The 18,650-nt window shown below is 39.0% G+C and overlaps 1 protein-coding gene across 1 annotated transcript in view; it reads right to left on the bottom strand.

Annotated features, from left to right (window-relative positions):
* Fmn2 (formin 2) overlaps positions 1-18,650 on the bottom strand; it is a 315,696-nt gene that overhangs the window by 99,606 nt on the left and 197,440 nt on the right. The window contains exons 12-14 of the mRNA XM_006993715.4: positions 17,179-17,238; positions 16,549-16,669; positions 353-445 (exon numbers count right to left, since the gene is read on the bottom strand). Coding sequence (XP_006993777.3) covers positions 353-445; positions 16,549-16,669; positions 17,179-17,238 — 274 coding nt within the window. The remainder of the gene's footprint in view (positions 1-352; positions 446-16,548; positions 16,670-17,178; positions 17,239-18,650) is intronic.

Below are 18,650 nucleotides of genomic sequence, written 5' to 3'. Positions count from 1 at the left end.
AAACAACAACAACATCAGCAAAAAGCAACTAAAAAAGAAAGAAAAACACACTTCACAAAATAATCTTAAAAACAAAAGCACAAAGATATAATATCTTTATAATACATACTATTTAAATAATAGTTCACAAAACCCTCAAAAAACAATGAAGACTAGCCCAGAAAAGCACAGCTGGCAAGTTGTTAGCCTCTCGTGCCTGCCATGTGATTAACCCAAGTCTTGTTAGTTTGGATACTGGGGGATGGGGCGTTGTTTTTTCAATAATGCCAAAATAATCTCGTTTAAACTTGCATTGAACCAGATGCCTGCTACACATCTGCCTGAGGAGGGAAGAAACATCTCTGCAGTTTACCTTGACTGATGAACTGCTCCATGTTTTCCTTGAAAGGCTGCATGTGCTCTTCGGAGGAGACCTGGTACACTTTACCCGCTTCCACCTCACAGGCTGAAATGAAGAGAGCAAGACCATTTTTAGAGCACCACATTGTCGAGGGAACATCGCACTGGTTTTTAGAAAGCCTAAGAGCCAGTGTTGGGAAACCCTTCAAGAGCCTTCATGGACATGTGTTGTGTCTTCACATTGGAATCATCTTCATAGATATATATTATATATCCCATCACTGAACCACAAAGAGACATTCTTAAGAAAGTATACACCCAGAACTACCACTTCTAAACTGATCTGCTGAACAAGTGACTTAGACCTTAGGTCTTCAGTTCCTTCATGTGCAAAATGGTAAGGACAGCAGAGCCTATATCATAGTGCAGTTTTGGGGCCAGGACCTGTTAAGAGCTGTGAGCTGTGCATTAGTGCCCAGTAGACAGGAAAGCAATAGCTAAGCGCTCGTACTATCATAAATATCAACTGACTTCTAATGCAAGTTTATCTCTACTTACAGTCAAAATTTCTGACACATTAAACAAAGAGGTGGTGACCTTAGCAGGGCAGTCAGTATGACAAGGTACTTACTTGCCGTCACCAGGTACTTTTTACCCATAATTTAGTCAAATGTTTCAAGTAAGGCAAGAGGGAGGACACTGCTAGGACAACTGAGGAGGTCAAGGTTTAAATATGGCCACAGGAACAAAGAGCAGACTCCTAAGGAAAGTTCTGAGCTCACACTGAAGTTTGTTCTCCCTTTCCATTCTACAGCCTCATAAATACCTCAGGGCAGACCCAGCTGGAGTTGAGAGATATTTCTACGAAAGTTTCTGAAGATATGCCTGTCACAATGGAAAGAAGTGCTCTAACTCAGTAAGGGATCTGAAGCTGAAAACTACACCCTTGAATATAAATACCAGCCAGATCCATGCTGGCCTGGAAAACGGGCCAACAGTCTCTTAAACTTAGGTTCTTCCTATAAAACCATGTTTCCTTTCAATGAAGTCACTTGCCAGCGTGTGTGTGTGTGTGTGTGTGTGTGTGTGTGTGTGTGTGTGTGTGTGTGTGTGTGTGGTGTGTGGGTGCATCAGTGTCAGGACTACTCAGAACCTGCTTGGTGAAGGGAATGGGTCAGATAAGGAGAGAGACTGCAGCTGTCTGCCTCGGATTGTATTATTGATGGCAGCCCCATGAAGACACGAACACTCTTTGTTTGTTCTACTGTACTGAGGTTTGAACCCAGGGTCTTGTACAAGCTAGGCTAGCCATGTACTGAGCTATACCCACAGCCCTCTTTGGAGTCATTATTTTGAGAGGAGGTGTCACTACCTTGCTCATGTCTGCCTTGAACTCACTCTGCAGCCCACGCCAGACTTAAACTTAAGATCCAATAATCTCTAGAGTAGCTGAGACAATATGTTTAAGTCAGCCAGCTTCATGTCTTCTTTGAAATGTCTGCAGATGATTCTAAGCACATACTCAATCATATCATACTTGATTTCTAATATAAGTCAGACCGTGAATGTGAAGGCAACATAGCCATTGCTTAGAAAAAATGAGGCCCAATTTATTAGTGCCACCCCTTAATATTTCAACCAATTATTCCTAGCAGGGTCAAATGAAAAGATGCTAAAAAGTCTTTAAGCAGCTTTGAACTGTTAAGGAATCTCTTCTATAATCTCAAACCTCACTTGACTGCCTTCCTGAGGCCAGGGTTCAGCTCCACATACTGTAACACCCAGGAACAAGATGAAAATGCCTCTATTCACAGGGAGCTGTTTATTCTAAACCAGCCAGTCTTTAATATTTCTTCCATGTCAATGACAAGAGTTAAAGTCTATCATACTAGTGTCTAGTGGTTTAGGGCAGCATGGAAAAAAAATAATCCAGCCTCTTCCCTTGTCTGAGAGGCAAGGAGGAGAAACAATTGACTAAATAGAAACTAGGACAGGCTTGATGGCCCGAAATTCCACTTGGGAGGTAGAGACAGGATGATCAGCAGTTCAAAGTCATTATCAGCTATGTAAACAACCTTAAGAGAGAGCCTGAGCTAGATGCATAAGACGCTGTCTAAAAATCAAAGCAAAATAACATTAGAAAATAGGACAACCTTAGTTTCATTCATGGAGTTCTATTGTGTCCAGAGGTGTACAATGTCAAAACAGTGCCCTGTCTCTGGGGAAGGGCAAGAGGTCACTATCAGCAAAGCAGAGCCAGATCATGGGCTGACTGTGGCAAAGTCTTCGAATGTTTTCACTCAGCAAGTGTGACAGAATAGAACATTTAACAAATAAGAAAATGAAAACTGTGGGCTAGGGAGATGGCTTGGTGTGTAAAGACCTTGCCACACAAGCCTGATGACCAGAGTCAAAACCCACATAAAGCATAGTACAAGAGCAATTACTTGTGAACCTGGTATTTCTGTGGTGAGGTGGGAAACAGATACCAGTGAATCCACAAAGCTCATGTGCCAGCTTGGCTGACTTCCACAGCAGCTACCAACAATGTAGACCTGCTTCCAGGAAGGTAGGGAGCCCAAACCCAGGGAATTCTCGGACCTCCACAAGTATGCCAAGACATGTGTGTACTAGCATTCACATATGCAAATATGCAAGTGCACAGATACATATCACACACACACACACACACACATACACACACACACACACACTGTGCATATACACACACAAGAAAAGAAAATATTGTAATACATTGTCTTTAGATTACTTTATATTTAAAATTTTTTCATTTAATTTTGTAAATCATGTCACCATACTCTTATGAACTATATTCTTAGTATAAGGTGAACAAAATTATGTTTTACTCTGTTTAATCTTTTACCTTGAGTCATAGTAGAATTCCCTGTACACAATGGGAATTGAGCACAACTGGAGATCTAGAAAACACACGAAACGTGTTTGTCCAGTGTCTTGTAGTTTCTAGTGGAGTCCACTCACACCTTCATCAGGAGCTCTTTTCTCATCAAACTGCTCTAGCCATCAGAATTGACATCTAAATATGAAGCAGGTTTCTCTCTATAGTCAAACCTCAATGGAATATGCCTGGAGGTTGGTTTAAATATTACAAGTGTTCAGAAAAAAACTTGTGCAATTCAAAGCAAAAAACAAGTACAGGTCTTTAATGGTAATGGAATGCTAGTCTCCAAAGGTAGGTTCATTCTCTGCTCTCACCCACCTTCCTCGGTTTATTTACTGCACTCTATCCCTAGTATGCACATATGTGGAATATTAATTATAATTAATCCACATGTTGAGATGATTAATATCTATCTTCTGGTCATAGTGAACTTCTTGTTAATCTGTAAAATGCCATAGTCATTCAATTTCTCCGTATTACATATTCGCCTGACATATTCTCAGCCCTTATGATCAGTTATCGGTACTTGTACCTACCTAAGCATATCCAGTTTGGGGGTCAGTTGTCATTCTGAAGCAAGAGAGCCAATCTATTCCTCAACTTCACATGTCCCTTCTCTATAGAACATGTTCATGACACAGGATAAAAGCAAAGATTTGGATGAAATAAATGAATACTCAAGTCTAGTTTAACTACCAAATATGGAAATTGTTCTCTTAAGTCAGCGGTTCTCAACCTTCCTAACGCTGCAACCCTTTAATACAGTTCCTCATGTTGTGATGACCCCCAACCATAAAACTGTTGTGTTGCTACTTCATAACTGTAATTTTGCCACTGTTATGAATCTTGATGTAAATATCTGATATTCAGGATATGTCTCACATGTTGAGAACCACAATCTAAGATATGTGAGTCCTAACTAAGAGTTGAACCTGAAGAGCTAAGCTCTGAGATGTCTGTCAGGCAGCCTGGAAAAGATGGCAGGTAGCTTAAATAGAGCCTCACATTTGTTTAGTTGTGTATCTTTGTCTCTGATTATGGTTCCTATTGCCTAAGGCCAAGAGTGGCCACCTGGGTATGCACTGCTTAAAGTATAAAGGACCCAGAACTTTACATAAAAGAAAGTGTTATCAGCTACACTCATGATCATGAATTTCTTTAATCTGAACTAACTCCAGTGGTAGATGGCACTACACAAGATACCAAAGCCCAAATTCCAGCTCACGAAGCTCTTCCTTGTGAGATAAAAAGTATTCTATTATTTGTGGATAGTTTGTCACAAAGGAAGGAATTGCTGGTAAAACACATCATGGGATGGCTTAGAGTTTAAAAAGTGGTGTGCATGTACTGTTCTCATGCATATTCTAATATTCAATGCAGATAAGAATAATTTGAAGGCAGTTAACACACAAGGCATTGGGATATTTCTTTAAAACATTGTCTCCCATTCTATTCTTAGCCATAATATACCATATTTCACAACATATCATTCTGGCTCTTACTTATCATTTTAAAAATTGGTATGTGACTGCAATTTTTAAGAACACAAAACACTGCGATATAAACGTGAAGGGCCATTTAGAAACATTATTAAAATCAGAACAAAGATAGAGTTCTTGGAAAACTTAATTACGGTCAAATCCAAATATTAAAAAACATTTGTCGGGAGACTGTTGGCTTAACTGAGTCATTCCAATTGTGTTAACTTTTGTTTAATTTAACGATTTTGCTGAGCCAAAGAGCTTTTGTGTGATGTTAAAGGATTGATATTGGGAAGTATGCATTAGGCTTCCCAGCAAAGAAAAATACAGCCAGAGGGAAGGAAAACAAAAACCTCAGATATTTCATTATAAAATAGACTCCAACACAACAATTTCATGTACAGAGCAGCATGCTGTGAGGCGGGGGAAACACCACCTTATCACTGTCAGATTAACCATCAACATTTCTTGGCTCTCCCTGAAGCAGATCTAGATCATGAGAAATTTGGTTACTGTTTTAGGCAGTTGGGAGATTCCAGCCATAATTGACTCAAGTCTCCAAGTTCAATCAGTGTTAATTATAGCCTAAAACTACTGTTTCTCTTTGAGCTTCCAGAAAGTTACATTAATATCTACAATATACATAAAGGAGAACAAACACGTTGATTAGAAGGAAAACCCTAGAAATTCTAACCTTCCAGACCAAATTGCCCCCCTTTCCCACAGAAGAGCTTCATCTATACATCATTATGGGAGAAAGAGAGAGAACAAATTCTAAATTCTACTTCTGGAGACTTACAGGCAGTGAGATGCATACTACTTCCTTTTTACAAATATGAGAGTGAAAATTAAATACACATACACACATACATATATATACATATATATATATACAGAGAGAGAGAGAGAGAGAGAAAGAGAGAGAGAGAGAGAGAGAAAGGCATAGATTTAAGAAATATCTATGGGTTAAAATTAGCAGAACTAGGCCAGGGTTAGAAGGCAAGTATGTAAGTGATCTTTCATGAAGAAACAAACTTCAGAATGTACTGGGGAGGCTCTTTGGAATATACCTGTGAGAGCTACATCTAAGCCATTTTGAAAATGATCTCCACGGTTAAAGACACATACATAAAAATACAGAAAAGAATGGGGAGAAATGTACATGGAATCAAAGGAGAGAAGGCAGTCTAATTACCTGAAATTCAAGGCACCATCTAATTGCTCATTTGGAGGAGGCAGAAGATACAGATAGAGATGGAACAAAGTCAAGGACTTGGTAGGGGACTTACGACTTTTAACTTGGGGAAAGTTCAGTCTATTAGACATCTCAAAAATCAGTAGCAACTTTAAACAAACTTGGAAACTATTTCATGAGTTCAAAGTGTTTTACTAGTGCACTGGTATTGATTTCCAATGTATGCATGTCTAGTAAAAAGATAATTATAGGAGAAATGATTGAATGCCATTTATGGATTTGTAGCTAGCATCTCTAGGCTACTTTTACTGTTTTATTAACTCAGATGAATAAATGGAAGGCATTTTTTATAATAGCCAATGGAGAAACCGGATGCCACAATATTCAGGAAGACGGACTGAGTTTTAACTACCCTTTCTTACTTACCACTAGGAGACTTGGACACATTCCTGAGTCTTGCTAGCCCTATTTCCCTCACCTGCAACATGGAAAGAGCAGCTGTTTTGCCCAAGAGTTTCATGGTACGAGGTAACGTGTAAGATGCACTGTGCTTTCGGCACTGTCTTAATGCATGCTGAAATCCTATTTTACTTGCATGGATTATGTGTGACACTAACCGGTGTGAACTTCCAGCTTTTGGAAAAATGCAGAAGTATTTTAGGTGCTCTTGGTAAATTGTGGGATGAACAGAAGCCATAAGCTATAACAGACATATACAAGATCGCTTGGTGTAAGTGCATTCATGAATATGTGTATTCATGTGCACACAGGTGCATGTGCACATAAGTATGCATGTGTGGAAGCCACGGGACATCCTTACGTGTTCATCAGGAGGCACCCATCTTGTTTTTAGAGACAAAGTTTCTCAACCTGACATGGAACTCATCTGTTTGGCTAGGCTGGGTGGCCAAGGAGCCTCAAGAATCCCCTCTCTGTTATCCAATGTTGTGATTCTATGCACATGCCAGAATTTCTGGCTTTCTCTGTGGGTTCTGGGAATCAAACTCAGGTCCCCATCTTTGAATGTTGCAAGTTGTACACTACGTGACACTGAGAACACACTTAGTATAGTATAGAGGCAAAGAGCTGAGGAGGGCTAAAGAAGTACGAGGATCTTCAAGATGACAAATTGTCATCTGTCATCAGAACCAAACCAGATGTGACAACTAACTGCAGACATCTTGAATACTGTTAAGCATCTCCCATAAATCCTGCCTTGATTATTTCCTTCTCTGTATTTTAAAAATAGGCAGCCTCATTGGTGAGGCTGTCTAGATGGCTTTCAAGATGGGAAGACAACATAAATGATTCAAGATGGGTAAAGGTGCTTGCCACCAAGTCCAATGACCTAAGTTCAATGCTCCAAACAGATATGATGGAAGGAAGAAATCAACATCTGATAGATGTCTCCGGTCCCCACATACACAACATGTAGGCCCATGCCCAGACAGACAGACAGACAGACACACACACACACACACACACACACACACACACACACACACACACACACGGAAACATATTCAAAAAAGGATATAGTGTGGCTGACCTGTCTCCAAATGTTATAGATCCCTCCACTTTGAAGCTGAAAGCCATGACGGCAGGTAGGATCATCTTAGAATAATGAAAACAAGCAACTAAATGAATGTCAACTATTAAAATTATTGGTTTTTTGTTTGTTTGTTTGTCTGCTTCCAAACCACTTTTCTAAATCTGGCTCTTAGACAATGGTGTTAAGATTCTGCAAATACCTTTCCTCTTTAACAAATATCTAAGTGATAAGTTTCCACAGTGAAAGGGGGGAGTAGGCTGGATGGAGGAGCATGGAGAGGGCTGATGGCTAGCCTCTACCAGGTTGCTCATCTTTACAATCAGACACTGGTGATTCCAGTGTCTAGTGTGTTTCCAGATACTAAAACCAGCATTGACACATCCATCCCTCAAAAGTGTGTGTAGCCACCAGAGACCTGTTAGCCAGAATCCCAAACTCAGCTCTCAGGTGCTCAGTTGCATCTAGGAGATGACATTGTCCTGATGCCTCCCATCCCATTTCCCCAGCGTCTGCTCCCCCAAGTCCCTAGGGCAGCATCTGCAGCACAAGTATCCTCTCTCTGAGACTTAGGTCCAGCCTCGTGGGGCACTCCCTCTAAAGGTGTCTGCTCTACACTAACTTCAACTTCTCTTGATTTCTTGAGTTCTATAGATGAGGGTTGCTTCCCACATTATTTAGTCATTTTTGTACTGTTTTGACCTTTTAATATGTGTTAACTTCTCTATATTAAATCACTTCTATTAAAGTAGTATGGTTTTGGTTTTCCTTAGTTTACTCTGAAACAGTAAAAGCAATAAAAAAAAAAATGGATTACGTTTCTTGTGAGACCTCAAGAGCTTTCTGACACTGGTAGTTAATTTTATTTTTACTATTTCCTTCTAAATAATATATGTTTGAATTGTTTAACCAAAAATTACTTCTCTTTCATATTAATCTTTTTACCTCTAAGAAGAGTATTATATCTTCTTCTTTTACATAGTTTATTCTTTTAATTAAATTTCTTATGTTCCTTAGCTATGTTTACTTTTGAATTTGGCAAGTTATATAATTTCTTCATAAAGAACAGAAAAGACTGAACAATCACACATTTTAAATTAGTGGAGCCCAGATTACTCAGCTTCAACTCTAAATCAAACATATTCCTGGAGGGTTGCCCAGTTTTCTTTCTTCTCAAATAAGATTATTAACCCTGTCTTACACATAAAGGAACACATATAACATGCACATAAAGTATAAAGAATAATTAAATGAATTTTCAATTTACAACTTAAGAAATAGAACATAACCAATATTTTGAAAGAGGCCAATGTATTCCCTAGTGACCCATTACCTTAGGCCCAGTAAATTCTGTTGCTTATCCCCCTCCCTGCCTCTTTGCCCTAAGGAATTAACTGGTTGCTTATATATTTGAACTTGACAAGCTGAAATCAGAGGGCTTGGATTTTTCATATGCCTTGGTTTTTCTTAAGATTGATAAATGAGCTGGGTGGTAGTGGTGCACATCTTTAATCCCCACCCCCGCTCAAAACAAGATTGATAAATTATTTATTTATGTTTTAGTAATACAGCAAACACAGTTCAATAAGTTTTCTTCTTCAGTAGAACGTTCTTTGAAAGAAGATGCCGGATTTTGCTTGGTGGCTATCTTTTTGAAAGGCACTCATGGTGGGGTCGTGGGGGGCTTTGCTTCTCTGTGGTGATATGAATAAAGTTTGTTTGTGACTAGTGGAATCTATCTATGAGCCAGGTTGCCAGCACAGAGACTTCTGCCACCCCAAGATTATTGAGATTTGACATAGTTTCACCGGAGAATGCATCACCTGCCAAAGACACTGGGCCATAAGGCATCATCTGGAGGAACTGTATTAAGAAAAAGTTACCGACAGCCAGAAGAAATGAAAACGGCTGAACAAAAGGCATTACACTGAGCTAGGAAGTCTGATTTTCATCCTGAGAGGCCGGCATGGGGATCTTCAGGTTAGAAGAAAGACCCAAATCAATGGGTGTCATTACAGAAACGCTAAGATGAGGTTCAGATCTTTTCCTAAAATGTCCAAGCCCTAACACATTGTTCCTCAGTTTCCTCAGAAATAAAAATCGAGACCATATGCAGAAGCAAGAGGGCTAGATGGCAGACAAGTGACTTTGTGGAGAGAGCACATCTGTCATTAACAAATAACCATATTATTAACTCAATTTTACCTTATGAATAGCAAAATCTAGTGACTATTTACCACAGAGTACTATAATGGCTTAACTCTTTTTCTATATCTGATTAAAACAATTACTCTAAAAAAAAAAAGTGTAGACAGGCTATTTGAAACTTCTTAAAGCAATCCTCAAATTTGATTGTATAAATTAATCACTTTGGGGGCTGGAGAGATGATTCAGCAGGTAAGTGTACAGGTTGCTTTTCCAGAGGACCCAGGTTTGATTCCCAGCACCCACATGGTTGCTAACAACCCCATGTAAATCCAGCTCCAGAAGATCTGATACCCTTTTCTGCCCTCCAAGCACATTGGGCATTTATGTGGTACACAAACATGCATCAGGCAAGACATCCACACACATAAAATAAAAATACATAATCTAAAAGTAAACTAAAATAAATTAAAACAATAGTTTTTTCTAAGGCTACACAGATCAAAGTAGATACTGTTTTTAAGCAGTATAATTTCATCTAAAATAACCTCCAGTTTGACCTCAATTTAGTTATATGAATGTATGTCTACTTATACTCAAACTACTCTTAAAAGAGAGAAGTCACTTCAGGCATCACTGATAGGAAAAACTGTATTTCTGATGGTTCTTTATTCCTCAAAAATTGGACTTAAATTTTGGTAAGATTTCCTTCCTTGTGCTCAAATCATCTTCTCTGTGAAAATAATCAAAATTTGAAAAGTAAGGGATACTTTTTAACTCTCAAAATTTGACACCACTTCGAGCTAAGGTGATTTTACAAACAGCAGCAGCAGCAGCAACAGTACCAACAGCAGCAAACAGTGATATTGTTTCATGAACGTGTTCCCTTGTAAGCTCAGAGGCAAGTCATGCTTGTGTTCTTAACACAGGACCAAGCCTGTACTTCTCAAAATGTGCTCAGATGTATTATTCCACTGACCACAAAAGCCACCACACATTTTATGGGGGGGAAGGGGGGTGCTCTGTGGTAACATAAACCAAAGAACTGCTGCTAATCCCTCTGCTGTAAAATAATGTGAATTCCTTTCCCAATTAAACTTAACGTTGCAGTTTCTGTATTTATTTGGTCATGAACCCCCTGTTATGGTTCGGACATGGCATGGCCCCCCAGAGATGCATGCATTGGTGGCTTGGTTTCTAGCCAGCTGTGTCACAAGGGTATTGCTCTCAGCCATGTTCTCATGTACGGATGAGCTCATAGGTGAACGGGCTACCAACAGGTTGAAAGTCATTGTAGGAAGTGGTTTCCTGGGTGCATATTTGGGAGTGTCTATCTTGTCCCCAGAATCATGTTCTGTCTTCTATCCTTCTGGCTGCCATGAACTAAGGGGTTCTTGGCAGGCTCACTCACGTACTTCCCATTTCCATGACATTAAATTGATACAGCCCACAGACAAAGGCGGGAGCTGCTAGGAAAGTGTTACCATTGGTGGTCAATGGTACCGGTTTTTCAGTACATTCATCTTCCCTCTGTGTGAACCATGCCCCCTTCATGGTTCATTTGCTTAACCTCTTGTGTTTTTCTACATATTGTTAAGATGATCCTCCAATATGGAGTTTTCTATAGCTAATACATTGCCCTAGGAAATAAACGCCAAAGAGATATAGTGGAAAGAGGTACTGAGTACTCATCATTCATGTCCATTACCTAACATTTGTGCTGCTGGGCTCTGATACTTAATGAGAATCTGCTATTTTCATTGTTCCATTTACATTTAATACCTATAAGTTCTAAAGGAAAACGATGTGTTCATGTGTCACATGTTTGTAATTATGTATCTAAGTATGTGTGTGAACATCTCTGTGTATGTGGAGATGTATATATGTGGTAATTGTACATCTCTGTGCATGCATGTACATGTTTATGTGTGCACATGCATATGATGTGGATATCGTTCTATATAAATAAAACACTAATGGCCAGTGACCAGGCAGGACGTAGGTGGCCAGGCAGGAAGTAGGTGGGACAAGGAGAGAGGAGAATTCTGGGAAGCGGAAGGCTGGAGGGAGAGACACTGCAGCCACCGCCAGGACAAGCAGCATGTGAAGACGCTGGAAAGCCACCAGCCACGTGGCAAGGTATAGATTTATAAAAATGGGTTAATTTAAGATAAAAGAACAGTTAGCAAGAAGCCTGCCACGGCCATACAGTTTATAAGTGATATAAGCGTCTGAGTGATTATTTTATAAGTGGATTGTGGGACTGCGGGGCTTGGGGAACCTGGAGAGAAGCCCTCAAGCAACAAATGGCGCCCAACGGCTCGAGTTTCCACCTTAAACCTGAGAATATTTAATAACCAATTCTAAACAGAGCCAAAACCAGGTTCCTGCTTCTTGTCTCATACGGGCAGCTAGACACCGCAAAACGCAGGTTTGAACACTGGCGGGTTCCTGGCGTGTGCGTTTGACCGGCAGTATGGCGCCAATGAGGCGTCTGCCAGCGGCACATTAAGCTGTGTGGTAGATTTAGTCTTTACTATTATTTAAAAAAAAAAAAAAAGGTTTCTGGGCTACACACTGCTTTGATAAAAGCTTAGACCTACTATTTCTGAGAATTGATGGCTCCCAGAGCTGGCAGAAAACGTACCACTGCCATGTTGGGAAGCTGAAGTGGGCGGAGCCAGCAGCCACAGCGCTGTTTCAGGCTTAAAGAAAAAAATATATACCGTTATATAAACAAATAGTATCTAAAAATAAAGTGTTTAAAAAAAAGTGAAGGTAATAAGCCACGTAAAGATGGCTATCACATATAAAATCTGGATTATGTTCTCTTTGATATTCGTAACTGAAGAAAAACATTTGATTACAAAAGCTGTTGAGTTATGCCAAAATGTATATTTTAAAGGTACCTTGACTTCAAAATTTGGATATAAGGATATGTTACTTTGGAAAAGAGGTTCTGCTTTTGTTTCCACAGAAAGCCAGAGGCTGTGGATTTGTTCCAGATTAAGATACATCAGGTTTCACCAGCCAAGACCCCCTGAAAGGTCTCCGATGACACCATGGCCCACATGATCCAACATCCAGAGCGGTTTCAAGGCAACTGATTCACACAATACAGCCTCATGGACTACCCCATAGGCCTAAAATTTTCTTTGCGTCCCCATAAGATACAGCGCCCCCCTCCAGCAGGAAGTAGTAAGAGATGCTACGCCCAAATTCCCAAATATACCAAGGTGGTTTTAGAGGTGGAATTGGCTCACTCCCCCTCTAAACCCAGACATATTGTTTTAAAAAAAATGGTTAAGAGATTCTTATGTCCCAAATCAAAAGAGCCCTCTGGTATGGGACAGAGAAAAGCTAATATTTTTATTTAAAACAGGTTGATTGTAGATGTGATCTCTTTCTAAAAAGAAAAAGGGGATATGATTAGATATATAGGAGGATATGGAGATGATAAGATAAAAGGGTAGACTAATGAACCTACTTTTAAAGAAAAACTTGTTTAAAATGTTTTACATTGGTATAGATTTTAGTTTATGTTTAAAATGTTTTACATTGGTATAAATTTTAGTTTATTGATGCAAACTTGAAGTTAATTTTGTTATACTGTATATATATATATATATATATATATATATATATATATATATATATTTCTATTCTTGTTTGAGGTATTATGTTTATGTAACTCATTTAAAATTGTAATGGATAATTAAAAATAGATTAATAATTAGTCATCTATGATAATCATATTTGTAGCCATGTTAGTTAAGTCTTCTAGGTATACATAGATATATTTCAGATAGATAGGTAATCTTCAAACACTTCATAGACCTAGAGAATATGGCATTTAAATAACTTAGAATTCTGTTGACGTGAGACACAATTGCTCCTGGCTGCACCACTTGATCCCGAGAGAATGTTGGGCTTCTAAGACATTTCCATTTGGAAGTTTGTCTTTTTGGCACAAAATGGCCTACTGGGCAAAGAACTGCCCTTGCCTTGACGGCTGACAGTACAAATGCAATGCTCTCCTTTCTGGACAAGCGGGACACAAGGAAAGCGACCACTGTACTCTGCCAAGACAGGGTAAGATGGTCTTTCAGAAATCCTGCTTCTGAAAATGGTCTGTCAGATACTCTAGGCCTGTAGCCAATTTGAATGCACCAACAATGCTGAGAAACATTAGGTGACTGTCCAGGCTGCCAGCTGTCTTGGTTTACTTTTGCAAGATTCCCGAAAGTTGCTTGCATCCATCTACCATTTCTCAGGTACCATTATGTTCCTTCTCAGGTCTTTGATGTGGTTGAAAACTAGATAGTTGTAATTTCCTCAGTTATGATAAAAGATAAGTTAGATATAAAGCCTTAAACTCACAAATATAAGATAGATAAGACATCTTCTTTAATATTGTAACTATAATTCTTGCTCGGTAATTGTTTTGTTATATGTAATTTTACCATGTTAAAGTTAAAACCTTACTTTTTAAAAAAAAGAAGAAAAGGGGAAATGATATGGATATCGTTCTATATAAATAAAACACTGATGGCCAGTGACCAGGCAGGACGTAGGTGGCCAGGCAGGAAGTAGGTGGGACAAGGAGAGAGGAGAATTCTGGGAAGCGGAAGGCTGGAGGGAGAGACACTGCAGCCACCGCCAGGACAAGCAGCATGTGAAGATGCTGGGAAGCCACCAGCCATGTGGCAAGGAATAGATTTATAAAAATGGGTTAATTTAAGATAAAAGAACAGTTAGCAAGAAGCCTGCCACGGCCATACAGTTTATAAGTGATATAAGCATCTGAGTGATTATTTTATAAGTGGATTGTGGGACTGCAGGGCTTGGGGAACCTGGAGAGAAGCCCTCAAGCAACATGCATATGTTTGTATATGTGTGTATCTGAGTGCTCCTATGCATGTGCCTGTGCTTATATGTGTAACTGCATATTTACTAATATCATTCCTCTTAATAATCATCTGTAAATGATGAAATCCTAATTTTCAAAAATGAAGTGCTGATGGAAATATGAAGTATTTCCCAGCCTCTCCAGAAACAGCCATGGCACCACATCACTGTGTATGTAAAGCCGTAATTTTTGAATTGTCATGAACTCTACAATAGGAATACTTTTTTTTTTCTAACCCTATTTTAGAAGTGTATTCTTTGGAACGTTTGTATCTGTATACAACATATCTTGAACATATCCAGTCCTTACTCCCCTCCCCGTCACTCTTCCCAGGACCCCTCATCACATCTCCCTCCCAACAACTTAAACGTGTGGTGCCATAATTCTCCACAAGAACGAACTTGTTCTTAACATAATTGGTATACTCAGATAAGGCAAAGCTATCCTTCTTGGCCTTAATCAGTAGGTACCTATACATAAAGCTGGAGTGGAACACAACCAAGGGACAGAGTTGTAGCCCTTCTAACAGGAGTTACCGTATTTTTGCCCCTCGAACAGGAGCTTCTGTATTTTTGCCCTTCTAAGAGGAGTTATTGTGGTTTTGGGTACTGACCACATCTCACTAACACCTAATGTGTACCATGAAATATATAAGAACTTCAAGAAAAATGTTATACTTACTGAAATCCATCTCAATATATCTGTGACCAGACATAACTGCCATAAATCTGGCGACAGATCAGGAACCCCTTGGGTAAATGCATCTGCTATTTCAGGACTGGGTCTCTTCAAAACTAAATCTTTTTTTTCTTTAAATTTCTGTGCAGAAGTGACTAGCTCTTTTTTCATTTGGTAACACAATATCAAATGAAAACTTTGGTGATATTTTATTTGTGCTGAAATGTGATATTTTATTTGTATGTTAATAAATAAAGTTTGCCTGGAGATCAGAGGTCATATTGAACCATAAACAGAAGTCAGGTGGTGGTGCCACACTCCCTTAATTCAATCACACAGCAGGCAGAGTCTCTGTGTGTTCCGAACACAGCCAAGTACCCACCATAGAGACCTGGAGGTCTATATAGACAGGCAGTGACAAGGAAGTGATATGGCTGGGCTTAGAGCCAATGAGAAGGCAGAACAGGAAGGCAATAAAAGTGCAGGTTAAACAGGAAGATGCTCTCTTGGGAAGCTATGGCAAGGTGGTAAGCTAAGGTTAGCTGGCGGCTATTGCTTTGATCTCTACGGCTTATACTTCTGTATTTGGCTCTGTGTTTCTTATTTAATAAGACTGTTTAGAAATTCGTCTACAGAAAATTCCATGTCATCTTATTTGTTCCCCTGCCTAAACTTAATATAACTCAAAAAGGTTAAAATAGATTCTCAAAACTATAACAATAAATGGCGCAAAAAGGGGAAAGATGTTGTTTAGAAAAGTAAATTTTGGAAGACTATTATCTTGTGTGTAAATGTTATAAGTAAAAGACATTTGAGGAATTTCAGACAATCACCAATCAAAACTGCGTGATGTAAGGCTTTGTTATTCACATCACAACAGTAAACACACAAGTGTCACTCAACCTACTATGCACAGGAACATGCTTTGTTTTCACAAATGTTCACAAATCGCAGAATTTTGGGCAAGTATATCAAAGGAGAGCAGGCAAGAACTTTCAACAATGACAGGGTTTTTGTCCAACCATGATATGGAGACTATCCAAAGAGTCTTGGCTACAAAATAAAAACAAGACGTGAACTTGTTCCCGATGGAATGGACTGTTACTCAGATGGCTAAGATATGATTGGATAACTGAATTTCCAATGCCCAACTTTTTGAAGCAACGAAAAATAAAAACATTGGCAGATTTTTCTTTTGCTGTACATAGAAAGATTGGCTCCATGCAGCTTCTGCCTAACTGACTTTAAAAAAAAAAAAAAATCCTTAAAAGTTTATCATCTCTCATTCACATTATACATTTAAAAAAATGTAAGTTCAAGGTCACACATTACCTTTCAGGTCTTTCTTTAGTTTTCTGAGATCTTTCTGGAAGTCTTCAAACTTCATCTGTGAGGCCTGGAAGAGCTCCTGAGGTTCTGCCAGAGGGAAGACACATTGCTCCTTGCCAGCGTCCTAATTAGCAAACAGGATTTTAGAACTAATCAGTGGAAGAGATAAAAATCACAGGACGTAGAAGTGGCGGAAACTCCAACAAAACAGCTGGAAAAATAACAAGGAAATCACCCCACAGAGAAGAATGGACCGTCGGGACAGCTCAGTGAGCAAGGGTGCTTGCTCTGCCCTCAGCTAGGACCTGAGTTCAAACCTATGGCACCCATGAAAGAAGTCAATCATGGCTGCATGAGTCTGTAACCTCAGCATTGTGGGGGCGGGGTAGAAATAAGATGATCTGAGACCTGCCTGGCCAGCTAATGAGCCCAGCTGAAATGGCAAGCTTTCTGTACCCTGAGAGACTCTGTGTCAAAGAAATAAGATGGAGAGCCCAGAAGAAGGGGCCACAGGTCTTGCTCTGGCCTCTGCATCTGCAAGCTTGCACAAACACGCCCATACACTCACATGTATGCACTGTACAGTCAAGAAAAAGAAAATCAAAATGGAGCGGTACATAAAAGTGGTCTTACCTCATCAAAATTTCGAAGATAATAGGAAACAATATATGACAAGAGGCTTCTGCTGTTGTCCTAGGCAGAAAGATCACAGTAAGTAACACATGTTTAAAAATGACTCTGTATTATTAAGTTTACAGTGTAAATTAAATTGCAGGGAATGTGTATATAAACTTGAGAATATTCTGAGTAGTCTTAGCTTCTATACTGCCTCGGTCATTGTATCTAAAGGGCTGGATGACAGATTTTTTTTTTTCTTTCAGTGTAAGTGACAAGAAAAACCATCACTGTTTAAAGGAGAAGCTCAAAGGTAAATAGGTTGCTGTTTTTATTCCTCGCCATCAGAAATTTAATGCAATATTTTTATCTTTTATTTAAAGTATTTATTTTGAAATTGCTTAATGCTTTTGTTCTTTTAAAATTTATGTATGTGTTTTGCCTGCATGTATGTGTGTGCACTACATGTGTGCCCAGTGCCCAGACACCAGAAGAGGGCATTGGATTCCCAGGAACAGGAGCTACAGGGGGTTGTGAGCCTGGGATGGCTGGGAACAGAACTTGGCTCCTCTAAGGAGGAGCAAGTGATCTTTGATGTTGAGTAATCTCTCCAGGCCAGCAGTTAGGTTTTCAAATATCACCATAATGAGATAAATAAATATTGCTTGTAATTCCATATAAATGATCTAGCAGGTACTACCATAATAAAGAATTCTTGGATTTGGCAGAAATTCATTAGCATGTAGACCAGAGAAATGCACGAATATTTCAGGTAAGTGAAGACTTCTAAAATGCCAATGTAATTTACAATTTGTTATATTAAGAACTGAGATTGAGGAATTGATACTTATGCTACTATTATTAAGAAAATGTATATACCATTTGTAAATGTAAAATTATTTTGTATCCTATATTCTTTAAAGTTTTCAAAGAACAATATTTTATTTCCTTCCAGGCACATCTAGAAGAATTAATTTTTAGTTAAGTTTTTTGCCTTATGCCAATTAATCAACAGATAACTTAAGTTTGAAAAAAATCTAGTGCACAATCTAAATTCTCTGAAATATTTCCTCTGTTAAATGACAACAGATATGACCTAATGACCTAATTTGGTCTCTATACTTTGGTGATAAAGTTGGCCCAGAATGGCCTCCTTACATAGTGAACTGCAACCCAGCTTGATGCCACTCTAAAAGGATACACTCATAACCAAGCAACCGAGACTCAGCTAATCACAGCAGAGAGACTTCCAACCATTTGGAGGTGAAAGTTTTCAAATCATGGCCATGTATGACAAATGTCAACTGCTTTGATTCCAGCTTTCTGTATTTCACATCTGGCTGTAAATACAACCTGCACTCATTAGGATACGGGCAGGGCATTTGGAACAATCTTTGATCTGTAATGTTCCCTGACCATAGAACTTTCTCTTGTGCCAATAGATCTTGTTAAGTTTAACTGTACTCAGAGCTTCTGTCAGTGAATCTAGG

The sequence above is a fragment of the Peromyscus maniculatus genome, chromosome 11, assembly GCF_049852395.1.
Source record: "Peromyscus maniculatus bairdii isolate BWxNUB_F1_BW_parent chromosome 11, HU_Pman_BW_mat_3.1, whole genome shotgun sequence".
Classification (NCBI taxonomy): domain Eukaryota; kingdom Metazoa; phylum Chordata; class Mammalia; order Rodentia; family Cricetidae; genus Peromyscus; species Peromyscus maniculatus.
Note: the sequence above shows the minus strand (reverse complement) of the source record. Positions and strands in the feature narration are given on the sequence as shown.